The sequence below is a fragment of the Notolepis coatsorum genome (genome assembly GCF_963971535.1).
Source record: "Notolepis coatsorum genome assembly, chromosome: 7".
Lineage (NCBI taxonomy): Eukaryota > Metazoa > Chordata > Actinopteri > Aulopiformes > Paralepididae > Notolepis > Notolepis coatsorum.
In genome coordinates this window covers 115,136,683-115,153,040 of record NC_140171.1, presented here as the reverse complement: position 1 = coordinate 115,153,040, position 16,358 = coordinate 115,136,683, and the positions used below count along the sequence as shown (strand labels likewise).

General features: G+C 43.5%; 1 protein-coding gene across 1 annotated transcript in view; it reads left to right on the top strand.

The window, feature by feature from the left end:
- p4hb (prolyl 4-hydroxylase, beta polypeptide) overlaps window positions 1-16,116 on the top strand; it is a 37,447-nt gene extending 21,331 nt beyond the window's left edge. Inside the window, exons 8-11 of the mRNA XM_084319418.1 lie at window positions 632-752; window positions 6,437-6,618; window positions 10,469-10,579; window positions 14,374-16,116. Coding sequence (XP_084175544.1) covers window positions 632-752; window positions 6,437-6,618; window positions 10,469-10,579; window positions 14,374-14,442 — 483 coding nt within the window. The 3' untranslated portion in view covers window positions 14,443-16,116. The remainder of the gene's footprint in view (window positions 1-631; window positions 753-6,436; window positions 6,619-10,468; window positions 10,580-14,373) is intronic.
- Window positions 16,117-16,358: the final 242 nt, after the last annotated feature.

Genomic DNA, 16,358 nt, shown 5'->3' with positions numbered 1-16,358 from the left:
CAGATGTTCTCCAAAAAGATTATTCCAATTCCTGATCGCCATTCACAAATATCGATCGCGTTTATTGATCCAACGCTGGGTGGTCGAAACACCGATTCCACGCTGTTTTGATGGTCCACAATGAATCCGATCGGCTCGAGTTACATGCCTGAGAAGTAAAATGTGGAAGCAGGATTTAAATTTTTTTTCATGAGTTTCATTCAATCCAATCCAAAGGGGTGCAGTACCACACAGAGAGACTATAGGGGGTGGTATTTTCCCAATGGAGCTCAGACAGAGTCCCAGTGGTAACGGGAGGCTAGATTGATGAAATATGAATGGAAATCGCGAATAAAAAAAAAAAACGATCTAAAACGAGATCTCTCGTCTCGTTGGCACTCAACGGTTGGCATGAACTAACGAGAAATCTCGGCTCCCTTACTGTACTCCCTGTTCAGGGCCTGATGTCCAGATGCATTAAGAGAGTTGCAGAAATCAAAGCTTCGGGAGGATAAACCTGTGCCCATTTTGAAACTACTGAATAATGTCTTTATAATGTTACCTCGTGTTATTGTTCTTGTGTAAGGGAGGCTTGTTTTATGGGTCTAGTTTAGGGATTCTCTCCATGCTAACTAGTGTCCTCTGCCCACAGCCCCATCTCATGAGCCAGGACATCCCAGAGGACTGGAACAAAAAACCTGTCAGTGTCCTGGTTGGCAAGAACTTCGAGGAGGTTGTCTTTGATCCCACCAAGAACGTCTTTGTTGAGTTTTGTAAGTGCCTCCTGTCTTTTTAGTTTTGTAAGTGCCTCCTGTCTTTTTAGTTTTGTAAGTGCCTCCTGTCTTTTTTCTTTTGTAAGTTCCTCCTGTCTTTTTTGTTTTGTAAGTGCCTTCTCCGGTCTTTTTTGTTTATTGGACAACGTTTTTTTTTTTATCCACTTTTTCTCCCATTTTCTATTTCTCCCATCCCAATTTTCATATCGTCCAATTCAACCCTCCCCTGTCTTCGAACGTTGTTTCTTGCCTCCCACAAGCCGGCTGCAATGTGGACTAAGTCATACATAGCACGAGTCCCCTCCGATACTCGAGTTAACAGCCGTCTCATCTTTTCACCTGCGCGGCTCGATATTTCAGCGTTGGGGGTCTGGGCTTTGGAGGGGCCCCGCCCCCGTCGCTTCTTGATTCTACTGCGCAGGCGCACCAACCGACCTGTAGGAGTCGCTGTCCACAACGCCCGATCCCCACCCTTCAGTTTCCCTCCCCGTAATACGGCCAATGTGTATTACTGTGGACGACCAGCTAAACTGAAAGCAATGTGGAGAGCGGGGCTCAAACAGGAGGCATCCTGTTCGAGCCTAGTCTCCAGCATTCGTTGCGAGCGCCTTGCCCACTGCGCCACGTAGCCGCCCGTTTATTGGACAAAGTTAAAGCAACACTTCAACATTATGGGAAATCTGTTCACTGTCCTCTCCAGAGAGAGACAAGAAGATGGATACCAGTTTCCTCTGTGCGTTCAGTAGAAAGCTATCCGGCTGCAGGCTAGCTTAACACAACACGATGAATGGAGGCAGACTGTACCGGTTAGCCTAGCTTAAACTTCGGGAGAGGTGTTAGTTGGCCAGCGCCTAGGGCCCTAGGCTAACCAGTCTCATTGCGCTAAGCTGGGCTAATGTGCAGCGGGATAGCTACTAGTACTGAACGCACAGAGAGGAAACTGGTATCCATCTTGTCTGACTGGAGAAGATGGTAAGCACATTTTCCTGTGATTGGCATGTTCCTTTTAATGGGGCCCTTTACCAAAAAACAATGCCGATTTTATTTTGCACATAATCTTACACACATCTAAGAACTCAAACACTTTTACACACATTAATTTAGTTTTGACAGTTATTGAGAGTAAATCACAACCAGTGATGTCATCGGGGGCCTTTTTGAATCTTTGTGTTAATTACAGCTCCATGAAATTATGTGATGAAAAAATAGCAATACCTTATCATTTCATTGAGCTGTAAAATGAGCACAACACGTCCCCGATGACATCACTAGTGGCCGGCCGCCATATTCAAACCCAGTTGTCAAATTAAATGGAAGGTTGCGAAACTGTTTGCCAGAGATTATGTGCAAAATAAATCGGCATTGTCTTTTGGTGAAGGGCCCCTTTTTTAAGTTATTGGGGGGAAAACATTTCTGGAATGGAAATCTAAAACGATAGACAGTATATTTTCTTCCCCGTCACTCCCCACCTTTACATTCAACATCTATTCGCTCTCAAACCTCTTGTTATTCACTCTGAACATGCCACCTTTACCACATACTCACCCCCCTCCAGACACATCTTCATCCCTACCCATCACCACCCTCATCAACACATACCTTCAGACGGCACCACTCCGCCTGTCAAAGCACTGCCATTTGTCGCTCTTGTTATTAACCCGTTCACTACCGCACTACCACATTTTACTATCACACTACATGCGGTGATAGTGAAGGGTTAACCTTCTGTAGTGTGGTAGTGAAAGGGTTATGGGGGGCACGGCAAGCCTCAACATTTTGAATAGCATGAAAACCACAATGTTCATCCCTTTGACCCGAGGTTGGCACACGTGCGTCATTTATTCGCGGGCCAACGCACACGACTGTCTTATATATCGCTCCTGGGTGGCGCGCTCTCTCTAGCTCAGCAACTCAAGTCTCCCTCCCCGCTTTGGCCTCGCGTTAAGCCCTCTTCGAAATTCCCAAGAGTGGATCCCGTGAGCAAGTTGATCTTCTTGGCCAGCCCCCGCTCTAATTAATGTGTCATTTGATACACTTGAGGAAGAAAATATCAGGATAAATAGTTGCTGGGTGATTTTTCTTTATAATTTTAAATTTTTATTGTCATTTCTTTATATATAGCATTCCACGTCTAAATTTGTACCACTGCTGGAATTTTCCATGGCTGTGCCTTGACATGGCTCACGGCTTAGTCACTCGCAGTGGGTTGAACCCGTTTGGCATGGCTCGTGGGGGCATTTCCCAGCAAGGCATAGGGTAGCTGGTGCACGTGCCGTGCTCCCTGCGGGGTTTGCCTGCCTCGCTGGGGGGGATAACCAGTGAGGGGCTGAGCTGGGGCTCACCTGTCTTAAACCCAACTACCTGACCCACATGGGGCGACAGTGGTTCAGGAGGTCTTCTGGTAATCCAGAGGTTCCCGGTTCGATTCCCTGTCGAAGCGTCCTTGAGCAAGACACTTAACCCATAACTGCATCCGATGAGCAGGTTGGCACCTTGCATGGTTGCCTCCGCCGTCTATGTGTAAGTGGTAAATGCAGCCATTTATATAAATGCAGCCATTTACCCGCATCAACTACAGCCTTGTGTAAAAGCTATCCTCCCTGTCCCACTGCTGTACAGGTGATGCTAAACAAGTCAACTACAGCCTTGTGTAAAAGCTATCCTCCCTGTCCCACTGCTGTACAGGTGATGCTAAACAAGTCAACTACAGCCTTGTGTAAAAGCTATCCTCCCTGTCCCACTGCTGTACAGGTGATGCTAAACAAGTCGGATGTACAGCTTTATACAGTAGTTTCCATTGTATACATTTGTCATTTGTATGTGTGGGCAATGCATTATAAAGGGGCACTTCGCGAAAAAACAATGCAGATTTATTTTGCACATGATCTCACACGCATCCAACAACTCTGGCCACCGGTGATGTCATCGGGGACGTTGAATCCTTGTGTTGTTGATTTACAGCTCGATGAAATGAAAAGGTAGCAGTCTCCCTATGAGACGAGGTATTGCGATCCTTTCATCTATCATTTCATGGAGCTGTAATTAACACGACACAAGGATTCAATGTCTGCGTTTACGCTGGCCATCACTGGTGGCCATATTCAAACTAATTTGCTCAAGCTAAATGAATGTGAGCAAAACAAAGGTTTTGGATACGTGTGTGAGATTATGTGCAACATTTATGCATTTTAATTTTTTTTGGTAAAGTGCCCCTTTTTTATTTCTCAGATTTTTCTCTGTTTTCTCCCCGTCCCAATTTAGTCGTTGTGCCACTTTCCCCATTCTGAATGCGGTCACTATACGTCACTATAACAAAAAATCCATCTACATCTTAAAAAGGCATCGTAGAGACCATTCGAGAGTCTACTCCCTATTCAGTTAGCATGAAAAAAGTAACTAGTAATTGAGTAAAATAGTATATTAGCGTTATACAATGGGGGAAATAAGTATTGAACACATCAGCATTTTGCCCCGTAATAAATATTTCCAATGTCGCCATTCAAGTGAAATTTTCACCAGACTTTGGTATTAACTCAGGGAATCCAGACAAAAAATTTAAACATTAAAGTCCATACATAAATAAAGTTATGTGTAATAAAGTGCAATGACATAGGAAAAAAGTATTGAACACACTAACTGAAATTAATTCAATACTTAGTGGAGAAGCCTTTGGTTGTAATGACAGCTCCAAGGATGCTTTCTGTATGATGTAACTAATCACCCGCAGTATTCAGGTGTGATTTTGGCCCATTCCTCTACACAGATTGTCTTTAAATCTTGAAGATTGCGGAGGGGCCTCTTGTGAATCTGGATCTTCAGATGCTTCCAAAAATGTTCAATTGGGTTTAAGTCGGGTGATTGACTGGGCCATTCCAAACAAGTTGATTTTCTTTCTCTGAAATCAACTGAAAGTTTCCTTTGCTGTATGCTTTGGATTGTTGTCATGGTGGAAGGTCCACCCACGTGTCATCCTCAGCATCCTGGTGGATGGCAGCAGGTTCATCTCAAGAATCTCTCTGTACATGGCTCCATTCATTGTTCCTTCAATGATATGAAGTCTGCCAGTACCAGGAGAGGAGAAGCAGCCCCACACCATGATACTTCCACCTCCAAACTTCACTGTTGGTAGTGTTATTCGGGTAATGTGCACTGCCATTTCTCCTCCAAACATGGTGTGTTGTGTGACAGCCAGAAAGTAACATTTTGGTCTCATCTCACCAGAGTACATGCTCCCAGTAATTCACTGGCTTGTCCAAACTTTAAACAAGCTTCAACATGTCTTTTTTCAGTAGTGGAGTCTTGCGGGCTGAGCGCGCATAGAGGCCATGGCGGTTGAGTGCATTGCCTATGGTCCTTTCTGTCACAGTTGTACCTGCTGCCTCCCAAGTCTTTCTGGAGATCTTTCCTAGTGGTCCATGGCTCTCTGGCTACTCTTCTAAGTATCCTTCCGACTCCCTGATCTGAAATGTTGCGAGGAGCACCTGTGCATGGCCGGTTGATGATGAGTAGTGATGTTGCTTCCGCTTATGGATAATGCCCCCAATGGTGCTTTAGTGCTTACTGGAAGATTCTGAAGTTGTGAAATACGTCTTTAGCCAATTCTATTTTCATGATTAGCAACAATCTGTTGCTAATCATGAAAATAGATTTCTTTGCTTTTACCCATCATTTGATGTACAATTTTTTTTTTTTTTTTTTTTTTTTTTTTATATAGCCCATCAATATATTCTAACCCAGTTGACATTATTAGCACAGATAGGAGGTAGAGTTGCCTCATTAGTTTTGGTTTTCAGCTAGTTCCTTGCCTTTCCTTGCTGTGGTGTACTGCTTTTTCTTAGTGTGTCCAATACTTTTTTCCTGTTTCATTCCACTTTATTACACATAACTTTAATTTACATATGGACTTTAATGTTTAGATTTCTTGCCTGGATTTCTTGAGTTAATACAAACGTCTGGTGCAAATTTCGCTTGAATACGCTCATTGGAAATACATTTACTGAACAAAATGTTGATGTGTTGGGGCGGCTAAGTGGCGCAGTGGGCAAGGCGCTCGCCACTAACACAGGAGATGCTGGGTTCGAGCCCAGCTCTCGGCGTTGCTACCGGCTTGGCTGGTCGTTCATACTAACACAATTGGCAGTGTTAGGGGTCTGAAAGTCGGTGGGTGGGGATTGGACGTTGTGGACAGCGACTCCTACAGGTCGGTTGGTGCGCCTGTACAGCAGAATCAGGAAGTATCGGGGGCAGCGTGAGCCTCCCACGTGTTACTCCTCGCCACTGAGATCGCGCTGTTCAGGTGAAAGATGCGACAGCTGCCTCCTCGTGTACCGGAGGGGACACGTGATGCAAGGCTTGGTCCTCAATGCAGCCGACCAGTGGGAGGCATAGTCTAGCAACGTTCGAGACAGGGGAGGGGATAATTGGCGAGGTGAAATTGGGATGGGAGAAAAATAGAAAAAAAAATAATGAAAGTGGATAAAATAATTTTTTTTGATGTTAAATACTTATTTCCCCCATTGTATATTGCAAAGAATATATTGCAGTGTTTTATAGTTTCTCGTTGTATTGAATTGTAACCCCTGTATCTCCATGTATTGTATTGGCAGATGTTTGTAAATGCATAGGTCCCTAGCCACTATTTTGTTTTGCTCACGTATCCTTTACTCTGTTGTGCCTCCCTCCAGATGCACCCTGGTGCGGACACTGTAAGCAGCTGGCGCCCATCTGGGACAAGCTGGGAGAGAAATACATGGACAGTGCCGACATCATGGTGGCCATGATGGACTCCACAGCCAATGAGATAGAGACGGTCAAAGTGCACAGCTTCCCCACGCTCAAGTTCTTCCCAGCAGGAGATGAGCGCAAGGTGAGCGCCCCAGTGTAGAGCTACCGTCTGCCCGCCTCGTTTCTAGAGTTCTGATTCCCCCTTGGAAACGAGGGCTGCACATAATCTTACATGCATCTAAGAACTCAAAACACTTTTACACACATTAATTTACTTTGACAGTTATTGAGAGTAAATCGCAACCAGTGATGTCATCGGGGGGGCCTTTTGAATCTTTTTGTTAATTACAGTTCCATGAAATTATGTACACAACACAAGGATTCAACATCCCCGGTGACATCACTAGTGGCCGCCATATTCAAACCCATTTGTCAAACTAAAGGGATGTGTGCAAAACTGTGTTTGCAAGAGATTATGTGCAAAATAAATCGGCATTGTTTTTTTGGGTGAAGGGCCCCTTTTTTAAACAAATTCCAGTTATTGGAAAACATTTTCTGGAATAGAAATCTAAAATGATAGACTTATATAATTATCTGCTATAGTTCTGATTCCCTCCCTTGGAAACGATGGCTGCATATTCTCACAATGACACATTGATAATAATAATAATAACTTCATTTTATATAGCGCCTTTCAAGGGACCCAAGGTCGCTTTACATAGGGGGGGGGGGATAACAAAGTAACAGACAGTGGACACACACAACATATACATAAAGTGAGAGATTAGGGGTTAAAGGCCAAGTTGAAGAGGTGGGTTTTGAGCAATTTTTTGAATGAGTCCAGAGTTGGGGCGGTGCAGAGTTCTGCGGGAGGGAGTTCCAGAGGGTGGGAGCTGCCACACTGAAAGCTCTGTCCCCGAAGGTCCGCAGTCTGGTTCGGGGGATGGAGAGCTGACCAGTGTCCGTGGATCGTAGGGACCGTGACTGAGTGTAGGGGTGGAGGAGGTCAGTGAGGTACTGAGGTGCCAGAGCGTGAAGGGATTTGTAGGTGAGCAGGAGGGTTTTGTAGGTGATGCAGGATTTGATGGGGAGCCAGTGGAGGTGGATGAGGGTGGGGGTAATGTGCTGCCAGGGTTTGGTGCGGTATGGAAGCAAATGAGTGACAGAAGTATTTGAATTTTATCAGACACCGAATTTATAGCATTGAAAATAATTACTTTGAAAACATGTATCTGAATTTTTTTGCTCCAAATTTACCTATGTGAAATACAAATTCAGTGTTTAAAATTCAATGTAAAAAAATTCGAATGCATAATAAATTTCAATGTAAAAAAATTGATGCATAATTGCGGTGTATAGAATTCTATGTAAAAAAAAAACCATCATCCGGGCTACCCAGACAGGATAAGCAATCGAGCCTGGATGCAATCGAACTGAGAGATGGCGGTATATATACATACGGTGGGGAGAGAATATATGCATACAGTGGGGAGGAGACTGTACATTAGGAGGGGGTGGGTGGGAGAGAAATATACATATGGTGGGGAGAGAATATATACATACGGTGGGGAGGAGACTGTACATTAGGAGGGGGTGGGTGGGTGGGAGAGAAATATACATATGGTGGGGAGAGAATATATACATACGGTGGGGAGGAGACTGTCTATTTCTCTCCCACCCCCTCCTAATGTACAGTCTCCTCCCCACTGTATGCATATATTCTCTCCCCACCGTATGTATATATACCGCCATCTTTCTCCCGTGTTGGTGTGATCACATGACTGACAAAGCCGTGCAGTGATAGGCCAGAAGTCAGTTCGATTGCATCCAGGCTCGATTGCTTATCCTGTCTGGGTAGCCCGGATGATGGTTTTTTACATCGAATTCTATACACCGCAATTATGCATCGAATTTTTTTACATTGAATTTTATCCACCGCAATTATGAATCGAATTTTTTACATTGAGTTTTATTATGCATTCGAATTGTTTACATTGAATTTTAAACTATTTTTATTTCACATAGGTCAATTCGGAGCAAAAAAATTCAGATACATGATTTTCAAAGTAATTATTTTCAATGCTATAAATTCGGTGTCTGAAAAAATTCAGATACATGTTTTCAAAGTAATTATTTTCAATGCTATAAATTCGGTGTCTGATAAAATTCAAATACTTCTGTCACTCATTTGCTTCCATAGGTGCGGGTTAGAAACCTGGCAGCTGAATTTTGAACATACTGGAGCATTTCGATAGCTATAGGTTGCCCCGGCATCTAAGCATTACCTTTTTATTTGAAAGCCAAGCCTTAATGAGAGTTGAGCTGTAATCCTTAGCACATGGGTTATTATCACCCCTTATATCGAGGTTCAAGTTTCTTTATTAGTTGTCATACAGAAGTACAGAATACTTTTATATAAAATGCTTCTTTCCGTTTTGCTCCAGAGATTGTGCTAGATAAAAATAGATGAGTATAAAATAATTATAGTAAGTATAAAATAAAATGGAAGTAAAGTACGTAGACAAAGTGTTCAGTATATACAATGCAGAGTAGAAGTAACTGAGTTACAATATACTACTATACAGTACAAAGCAGAAATGGGATGAGGTACAATTTAGATACAATTTACAGTAAGGTGTAATGAGGTATGGGTTGTAGTGCAAATTCTTTACCAATAAATATAAGGTGTTCTAAAGTGGGTAAAGAAGTGGGCGCTGCAGTGAGTTGTTTGTTTAAAGTGAGTGTGCTTGTGGATGCGTGTGCTGTGAGTGCATTTGATGGTTGTTACATAGTGTTATTGTCATTTAGCATTCTGATGGCCTTGGCTTTTTCTGGTAAACATCTTCACATGCATTGCCTATGACCTGTCCGTCAACGCGTCCGATCAGTCTCTCCCTGCCCCCTGGATATCCGCTTTCTCTTCCTATTCATTTCACACCGTTTTAATGCATAGTATCATTATGGGCAGTACATTTGGCAGCGGTAGGTATATACCGAAACCAGAGCCCTTTGGCCTAATAAGTTACTTAATCTTTGTTGCCGTTTATCAATCACCAGGCAAATTGTGCCTGCTTGGTGAGTTGATTTACTGTGATAGAAAGTCGTAAATTATTTTATGACTTGTGTATTGGAACTGGTCCCAACTAAAAGTCATAGAGCCCATGACTCTTGATTTCAGTGCCGCATGCGGTGCATGGGATGCTGTGACGGCTTGTTGTGGCTTGTTGACTTACTAAGATTGAACAAGTCCAGTCTGGAGGCCAGATCTGTGTCCTTCAACCGTCTCAAAGGCAACCCTGTTTTTAACTCGGGAGCATTTTAATAAGCATGGCCCATAAATGGCCACATGGGCCTTGTTTCTATCCCACTGCTGGTAGGTTATTGACTATTCAAAAGCTCCAGAGCCTTATTTTATTTTATTTATTTATTTATTCTTTACTCTTTTCATCTTTTCTCCAATCCCCTAATTTCGTCATTATGCCAATTCCCTCCTGGTCGTTTCCCTACCTGTCTGGGGAGGGTGTAGACTACCACCACGTGCCTCCTCCGATACATGTGAAGTCGCCAGCCGCTTCTTTTCACCTGGTGGCTAGTAGGAGTTTCACTTGGAGAGAGTAACGCGTGTGGAGGTTCAAGCTATCTCCCCCAGATCCCCCCTCCCCGCTGAACGAGCGTCCCGACCGACCAGTATGAGTCGCTGTTGCAACAACAAGGATTCATACCTGACCGGCTTCCAACCCATAAACACTTCCAATTGTGTTCGTAGGGATGACTGACCAAGCCGGGGGGGGTACCGCTGTCGGGAATCAAACCCGGGTCTCAGCGATGGCAGGCCAGTGCTTAGACCTCTACACTACCCAGACGCCCCCAACTGATCTTTTTTATATATATAGTTTTGATAAATAAAACACTTTTGAGTGGTTATCTATTTGTATGACATGTGAATTTGGTTTTGCATGAAGCACCTTGTTAATAATATGTATCTTACCCAGGTGATTGACTACAACGGGGAGAGAACACTGGAAGGCTTCACAAAGTTCCTGGAGAGCGGCGGCAAGGAGGGCGGAGCTCCAGCAGGAGAGGAAGAGGATGAGGAACTCGACGTAAGTCACCTTCACCTTTTTGAGGGACATGGTTCTGCATCTTTATAGGAAGCACTGCACTGCAATCGCAACCTAATAGCTGCAGCCTTATGTTACTTGCGGCATGTTACTTGGGGACTGCAGTTATAGAATGCTTCCATTACCGCCAATGAAAGCAGCTACAGCGGTCATGAAGGCAACTACACCGGTCATGAAGGCAGCTACACCGGTCATGAAGGCAGCTACAGCGGTCATGAAGGCAGCTACAGCGGTCATGAAGGCAGCTACAGCGGTCATGAAGGCAGCTACAGCGGTCATGAAGGCAGCTACACCGGTCATGAAGGCAACTACACCGGTCATGAAGGCAGCTACACCGGTCATGAAAGCAGCAGGTGTGGCCAATGCCTCGTTAACTCTCTTAACATTGAGAGCCACTTGTCTCACCAACCAACTAGCTGACTGCCAGCTGACGAGAAGTGGCTCTTTATTGGCTCTTCCACCCCCCCTCTCCACGTGCAACAACCTAGTTAAAACGACATAGAGATGCTTTGAAAACGGCATTTAAATAGCTTTCAAATGAATATGGGTTGGGCTTCAGTGTACCAGAGGCAGCACATTATATATATGCCATAATCTTTTTCACATAATGTATAATAAGCCTCCATATCCACAATTTAAAACTATTGTCCAACCAATTGTACAACCAAGCTTTGAAAATGTATTTAAAAAAAAACCAGGAGATGGCATCATTGTTAGGATATTGATTGGAAATATGAAATAATCATTGACTCACTCAATTGGTGTAGCTGGTTAACTCTTTTCCCTGCTGAGCTCAGCCCCGCTTCTGTGTCTCTCCACACACAGTAGCCCATGAAGACATTCTCCAAGATCTCAATCTGCAATGCAGTTATCTACTCCTTCACTTCACAAAACTAAGTCATGTTAACGGCCTAATGAATGTAAGGTTGCTTGTCAAAGGCCCATGTGTTTTGGATGTAGAGGAGAAATGCTGTGGTCTGACACATTATCTGGTGTAGCTTGCTGGCACCCAAGACCATGGTCTGCATCCAAGACGAGCCTCTCTGTGATCCCTTTACTTGTTGCCATCACTACCACTGCCATGCCCAGTTCTCAGAAGTCTAATTGCAGAACTCGCCAACTGCTGCCCACTAATGCCTGTTGCAGCTGTCTTTGCCGGTTACCGGCCACTCGCTGGAGACCCAAGATCGGATAAACGTTGATGCCTGCCTGTGGCACGTGCAGCATTTTGTTGCAGCATCCGCTCCCCTCCTGTCAAGACGCCCACCACTATCCCTCATTGTCCCCCTTATACACACTATTAGGGATGTCCCGATCCGATCACGTGGTCGGGATCGGGGGCCGATCACGTGATTTTCAGAAGATCGGGATCAAAAAAAAATAACAGGATTTTTCTTTTTAAATAAATTTTTTTATTCAACAAACATGACCATGTTCACGTCTTAAACTCATACTGAGACCTTAGTTTTGGTTTTAAATTGCATATCATCATTCATTCATTTATTTGTCACACAGAGCAGAAGAATTTTGCCAAAACAAACGCATTTCCTTTGATTTAATTATACATCAAATGATTTATGTCAAGGATGAGGGACATCCATATGGAAGCAAATGAGTGACAGATGTATCTGAATTTTTTCAGACACCAAATTTATAGCATTGAAAATAATTACTTTGAAAATCATGTATCTGAATATTTTTTTTTTCCGAATTTCCTATGTGAAATAAAAATTCAGTGTTTAAAATGCAATGTAAAAAATTCGAATGCATAATAAAATTCAATGTAAAAAATTCGATGCATAATTGCGGTGTATAAAATTCAATGTAAAAAATTCGATGCATAATTGCGGTGTATAGAATTCGATGTAAAAAACCATCATCCGGGCCTGGATGCAATCGAACTGACTTCTGGCCTATCACTGCACGGCTTTGTCAGTCATGTGATCACACCAACCCGGGAGAAAGATGGCGGTATATATACATACGGTGGGGAGAGAATATATACATACGGTGGGGAGGAGACTGTACATTAGGAGGGGGTGGGTGGGAGAGAAATATACATACGGTGGGGAGGAGACTGTACATTAGGAGGGGGTGGGTGGGAGAGAAATATACATATGGTTGGGAGAGAATATATACATACGGTGGGGAGGAGACTGTACATTATATGTGTATTTCTCTACCACCCACCCACCCCCTCCTAATGTACAGTCTCCTCCCCACCGTATGTACCAAATTCAGATACATGATTTTCAAAGTAATTATTTTCAATGCTATAAATTCGGTGTCTGATCAAATTCAAATACTTCTGTCACTCATTTGCTTCCATACATCCACTAGTTGCAGAACTTGCAGTCACCTGATTTTTACAGACGATGGCGCCATTGCTCTCATGAAGCAGCAGGTTGGAGGCGGAGTTTTTAGATTACTCCGGTTGCAATGCCTCGCTTGAATGAAGTTAACTTTTCACCTGGATAACGTCAACATTTAGGGTGAATGTAATGTGAGAAATTGGGATGGGAGAAAAAAAAATTTATAATTGTATCGGATCGGGAAAGATCGGTATATACTCAAAATCACATGATCGGTGGCACCCCAGTGGCGAACCACATAGCACGCTCAGCCGCGGCACGGCCGACCCGGGTTCGACTCCCGAACCCGTCGTTATTTGCCGAATGTCTTCCCCCCACTCTGTCTCCCATTCCTCATCTGTCTCTCCCTACTGGCCTGCCCAGTAGAAATAAAGCGATAAAACGCAAAAAAAAATCTTAAAATAAAAAAAATCACATGATCGGGATCGGATCGGGAGCAAAAAAAAATTGATCGGGACATCCCTACACACTATCCCTCATCCTCCCTTTTATACACACACTATCCCTCATCCTCTCTTTTATACACACACTATCTCTCATCCTCTCTTCTATACACACACTATCCCTCATCCTCCCTTCTATACACACTATCCCTCATCCTCCCTTCTATACACACTATACCTCATCCTCCCTTCTATACACACACTATCCCTCAGCCTCCCTTACACTATCCCTCATCCTCCCTTTTAAATACAAGGGCTGTCGGAAAATAATTTCAGTGCAAATGACCAGCTTATGCTATAATAATTTGGTCTGAGTTTTGTGGATGGTGCGAGAGGAACATGAGGCCTGTCCTTTCCCGCCTCTTCTCTAATTAGAACGTCATTAAAGGGATAAAACAAGTGCTCATTGACCATATGTCATGCTCAGGTTGGTATGACACTTGAGTTGTGGGAGATGGTTTCCATGACGATGCTGCCTTTTTACGTGCAAATGTAAAAAAGAAATCCGCTGCTCCCTAGAGAGCCACTGTGGATGAATTATTCTTGATTGCTTTGGTAGACAGAATCAAACTAAAAGGATTTCACTGCTGTTAATTTGTTAATGGCATTGACTACTCGCTGGGTAAATAAAGGTTAATAAAAATACACACTATCCCTCATCCTCCCTTTTATACACACACTATCCCTCATCCTCCCTTTTATACACACTATCCCTCATCCTGGCATTGACCATATTCACACTGTGCCCATTTTGCTCTTAAGTCATGCTCAGGTTGGGATTCCTTTCCACCCTGTGACTTGCCTGTGTGTTGGGGTTCACTTCCTTGACTGGGATTCTTTCTTCTAAACACCTCACCTCATGGGTTCTGGCCTTTTTGGAATAGTTTGAGAACTCCTGACGTATAAGTTACTTCTTTTTTAAAGACCTTGTGTTAAAGTGCTTTTCCCATCTTCCCTCCAGGATATGGAAGACATGGAGGACCAGGATGATGAAGACTCTGACGGCGAGGAGGGACATGACGAGTTATAAGACCTTGCAAAGGAGAGACGAGCCCCGCCCCCAAAACCCTCCGACCAATCACCATCCTCACCTCCTTGTGGACACTAATGCCTCCCCTCTAATATCGCTCCTCAGTCTGTCCATCAGCAGGACATTTGGCCAGCCACCTCTCCAGCCTCACATCTTCTGGCCAGGATGGACTTAACTTGTCGCCACAAAAAAAAAACTGGGAACTCAGTGGAACAGCAGCATACCACCGCTATGTGACGCCTCCATGCCTTCTCAATCAAGTTCCACATCAAGAATTTGCCTTGTATATTTTGAACCAAATGTTAAAAAAAAAAAAAAAAAAAAAAAATGGCATTGAGATACTTGACAGTTAAGTTTGCAAAATTATTTTGTTATGTAATTTTCTATAACCCCCCCCCCCCCCCCCCCCCCCAAACAAAGAAAAACAAAACCATGCCATTCTTAGTGTGGGTACGAGGTAACTTGGCGGTGTGGCCTGTATTTGCCGGTAAGGGGGTAGACATTCTGAGGACTAGGGCTTTGGATGGCGGTTCGTACGGCTTGATCTCTCAGGGGACTTGAGGCCATCCTATAGTTGTTGTTTTTTATGAAGAGTTCACTTCAAATAAATCAAACTTGGTTGTGTTCCGTGTAGCACAACGAGCCCCCCGGAAGCAATATTATGCATCTGTAGCCCGAGGCCGATCCTCTTCTGGGTTGACTTTGTTTTTTCGTCGTTCTGCCTTCATTCCTTTCCCAGATCCAAGTTAACCCTCATTTGAGCACGGCTACTGACTTCTTTTTAAAGAGGAGAAAAAGGCAAACTATTTTGGGGGATATGGGGGGGACTTACTGTATTTAATTGTATTATGTTCACTATAAAGGGTTTTTATTTCACATCTGTCATTGTTATGTACCTGTATGCCCAGCTGGAAGTCAGCAGGCCTAGCTGGGGGCAGTGTTGGCCTTTTGGACAATCTCTCTCAGACCCGGAGACTGGAACAGGTCTGTTTAAGTTGCACTGTGATCATGCCAGTCAGAGATTCAGCTTGGTTACTGAAGGGAGGCAGAGGTTCTTACTTAAAAGGGAACTGTTTTTTAATTTTTTTTTATAATTTTTATTTTTTTTGTGGACAGGGGTCTGAGAGAGGGGTGTCCAAATTTACCTATCTCAAACCCTGCCCTATTTTCTTGATCCTCCAATCACAATGGTTGCTTCCCCTCAGGATAAAAAGGGAAGCAGCAGTTGTTATTGGAGGATCAAGAAAGGAGGGCGGGGTTTGAGAGATTCATCTGAAGAGTGGAAGGAACAAGTGGAACAGCCCTTGCCCCTCACCGGTACTGTACAAACCCCATCGTCATGGCTCTACCCAACGCTCCTAAACCCATGGAGGTGTGCGAGATGAGTGTGTGTGTGACCTACTGTGTGTGTGTGTGGTGAATGACCGTTGTGTGATCGTAACTATGTGAGCAAGATTGGAATGACGGTTACCTAGATGTTCTTTGTTTTTTTTCTAGTCCAGGGACAGGGTTATGAATGTAATGTGGTGGTGTTTTCTGTGTTGGATTTTGGGCAGGGTGATGGGGTTTTGACAGCTGTACAGGGGTGGGGGAAACTTTAAACAAAGCATTCCATCATTGAGTTTGATGTGGAAAAGTGAAAACTTGGTGGCCAAATAAACAAAACAAAAGAAATTGTGTTCAACTTTATTTATTTAAGCAATGATTTGTAAACACCATAGTTGATGTGTAGAATTTATTTATTTGTTCAATAAATGCTAAATATTACACTTTACGAAGGCCGTCTTCAACAAAAAATCTTAAAACTACTCTTGAAATTGAATGTAGCCCAAAGGGACCACTTGAAATCGAATGATTATTAAAGATCAAAGCATATTTGTAAACGTGTGATTCGGAAGATGCATTTATCATTTTGA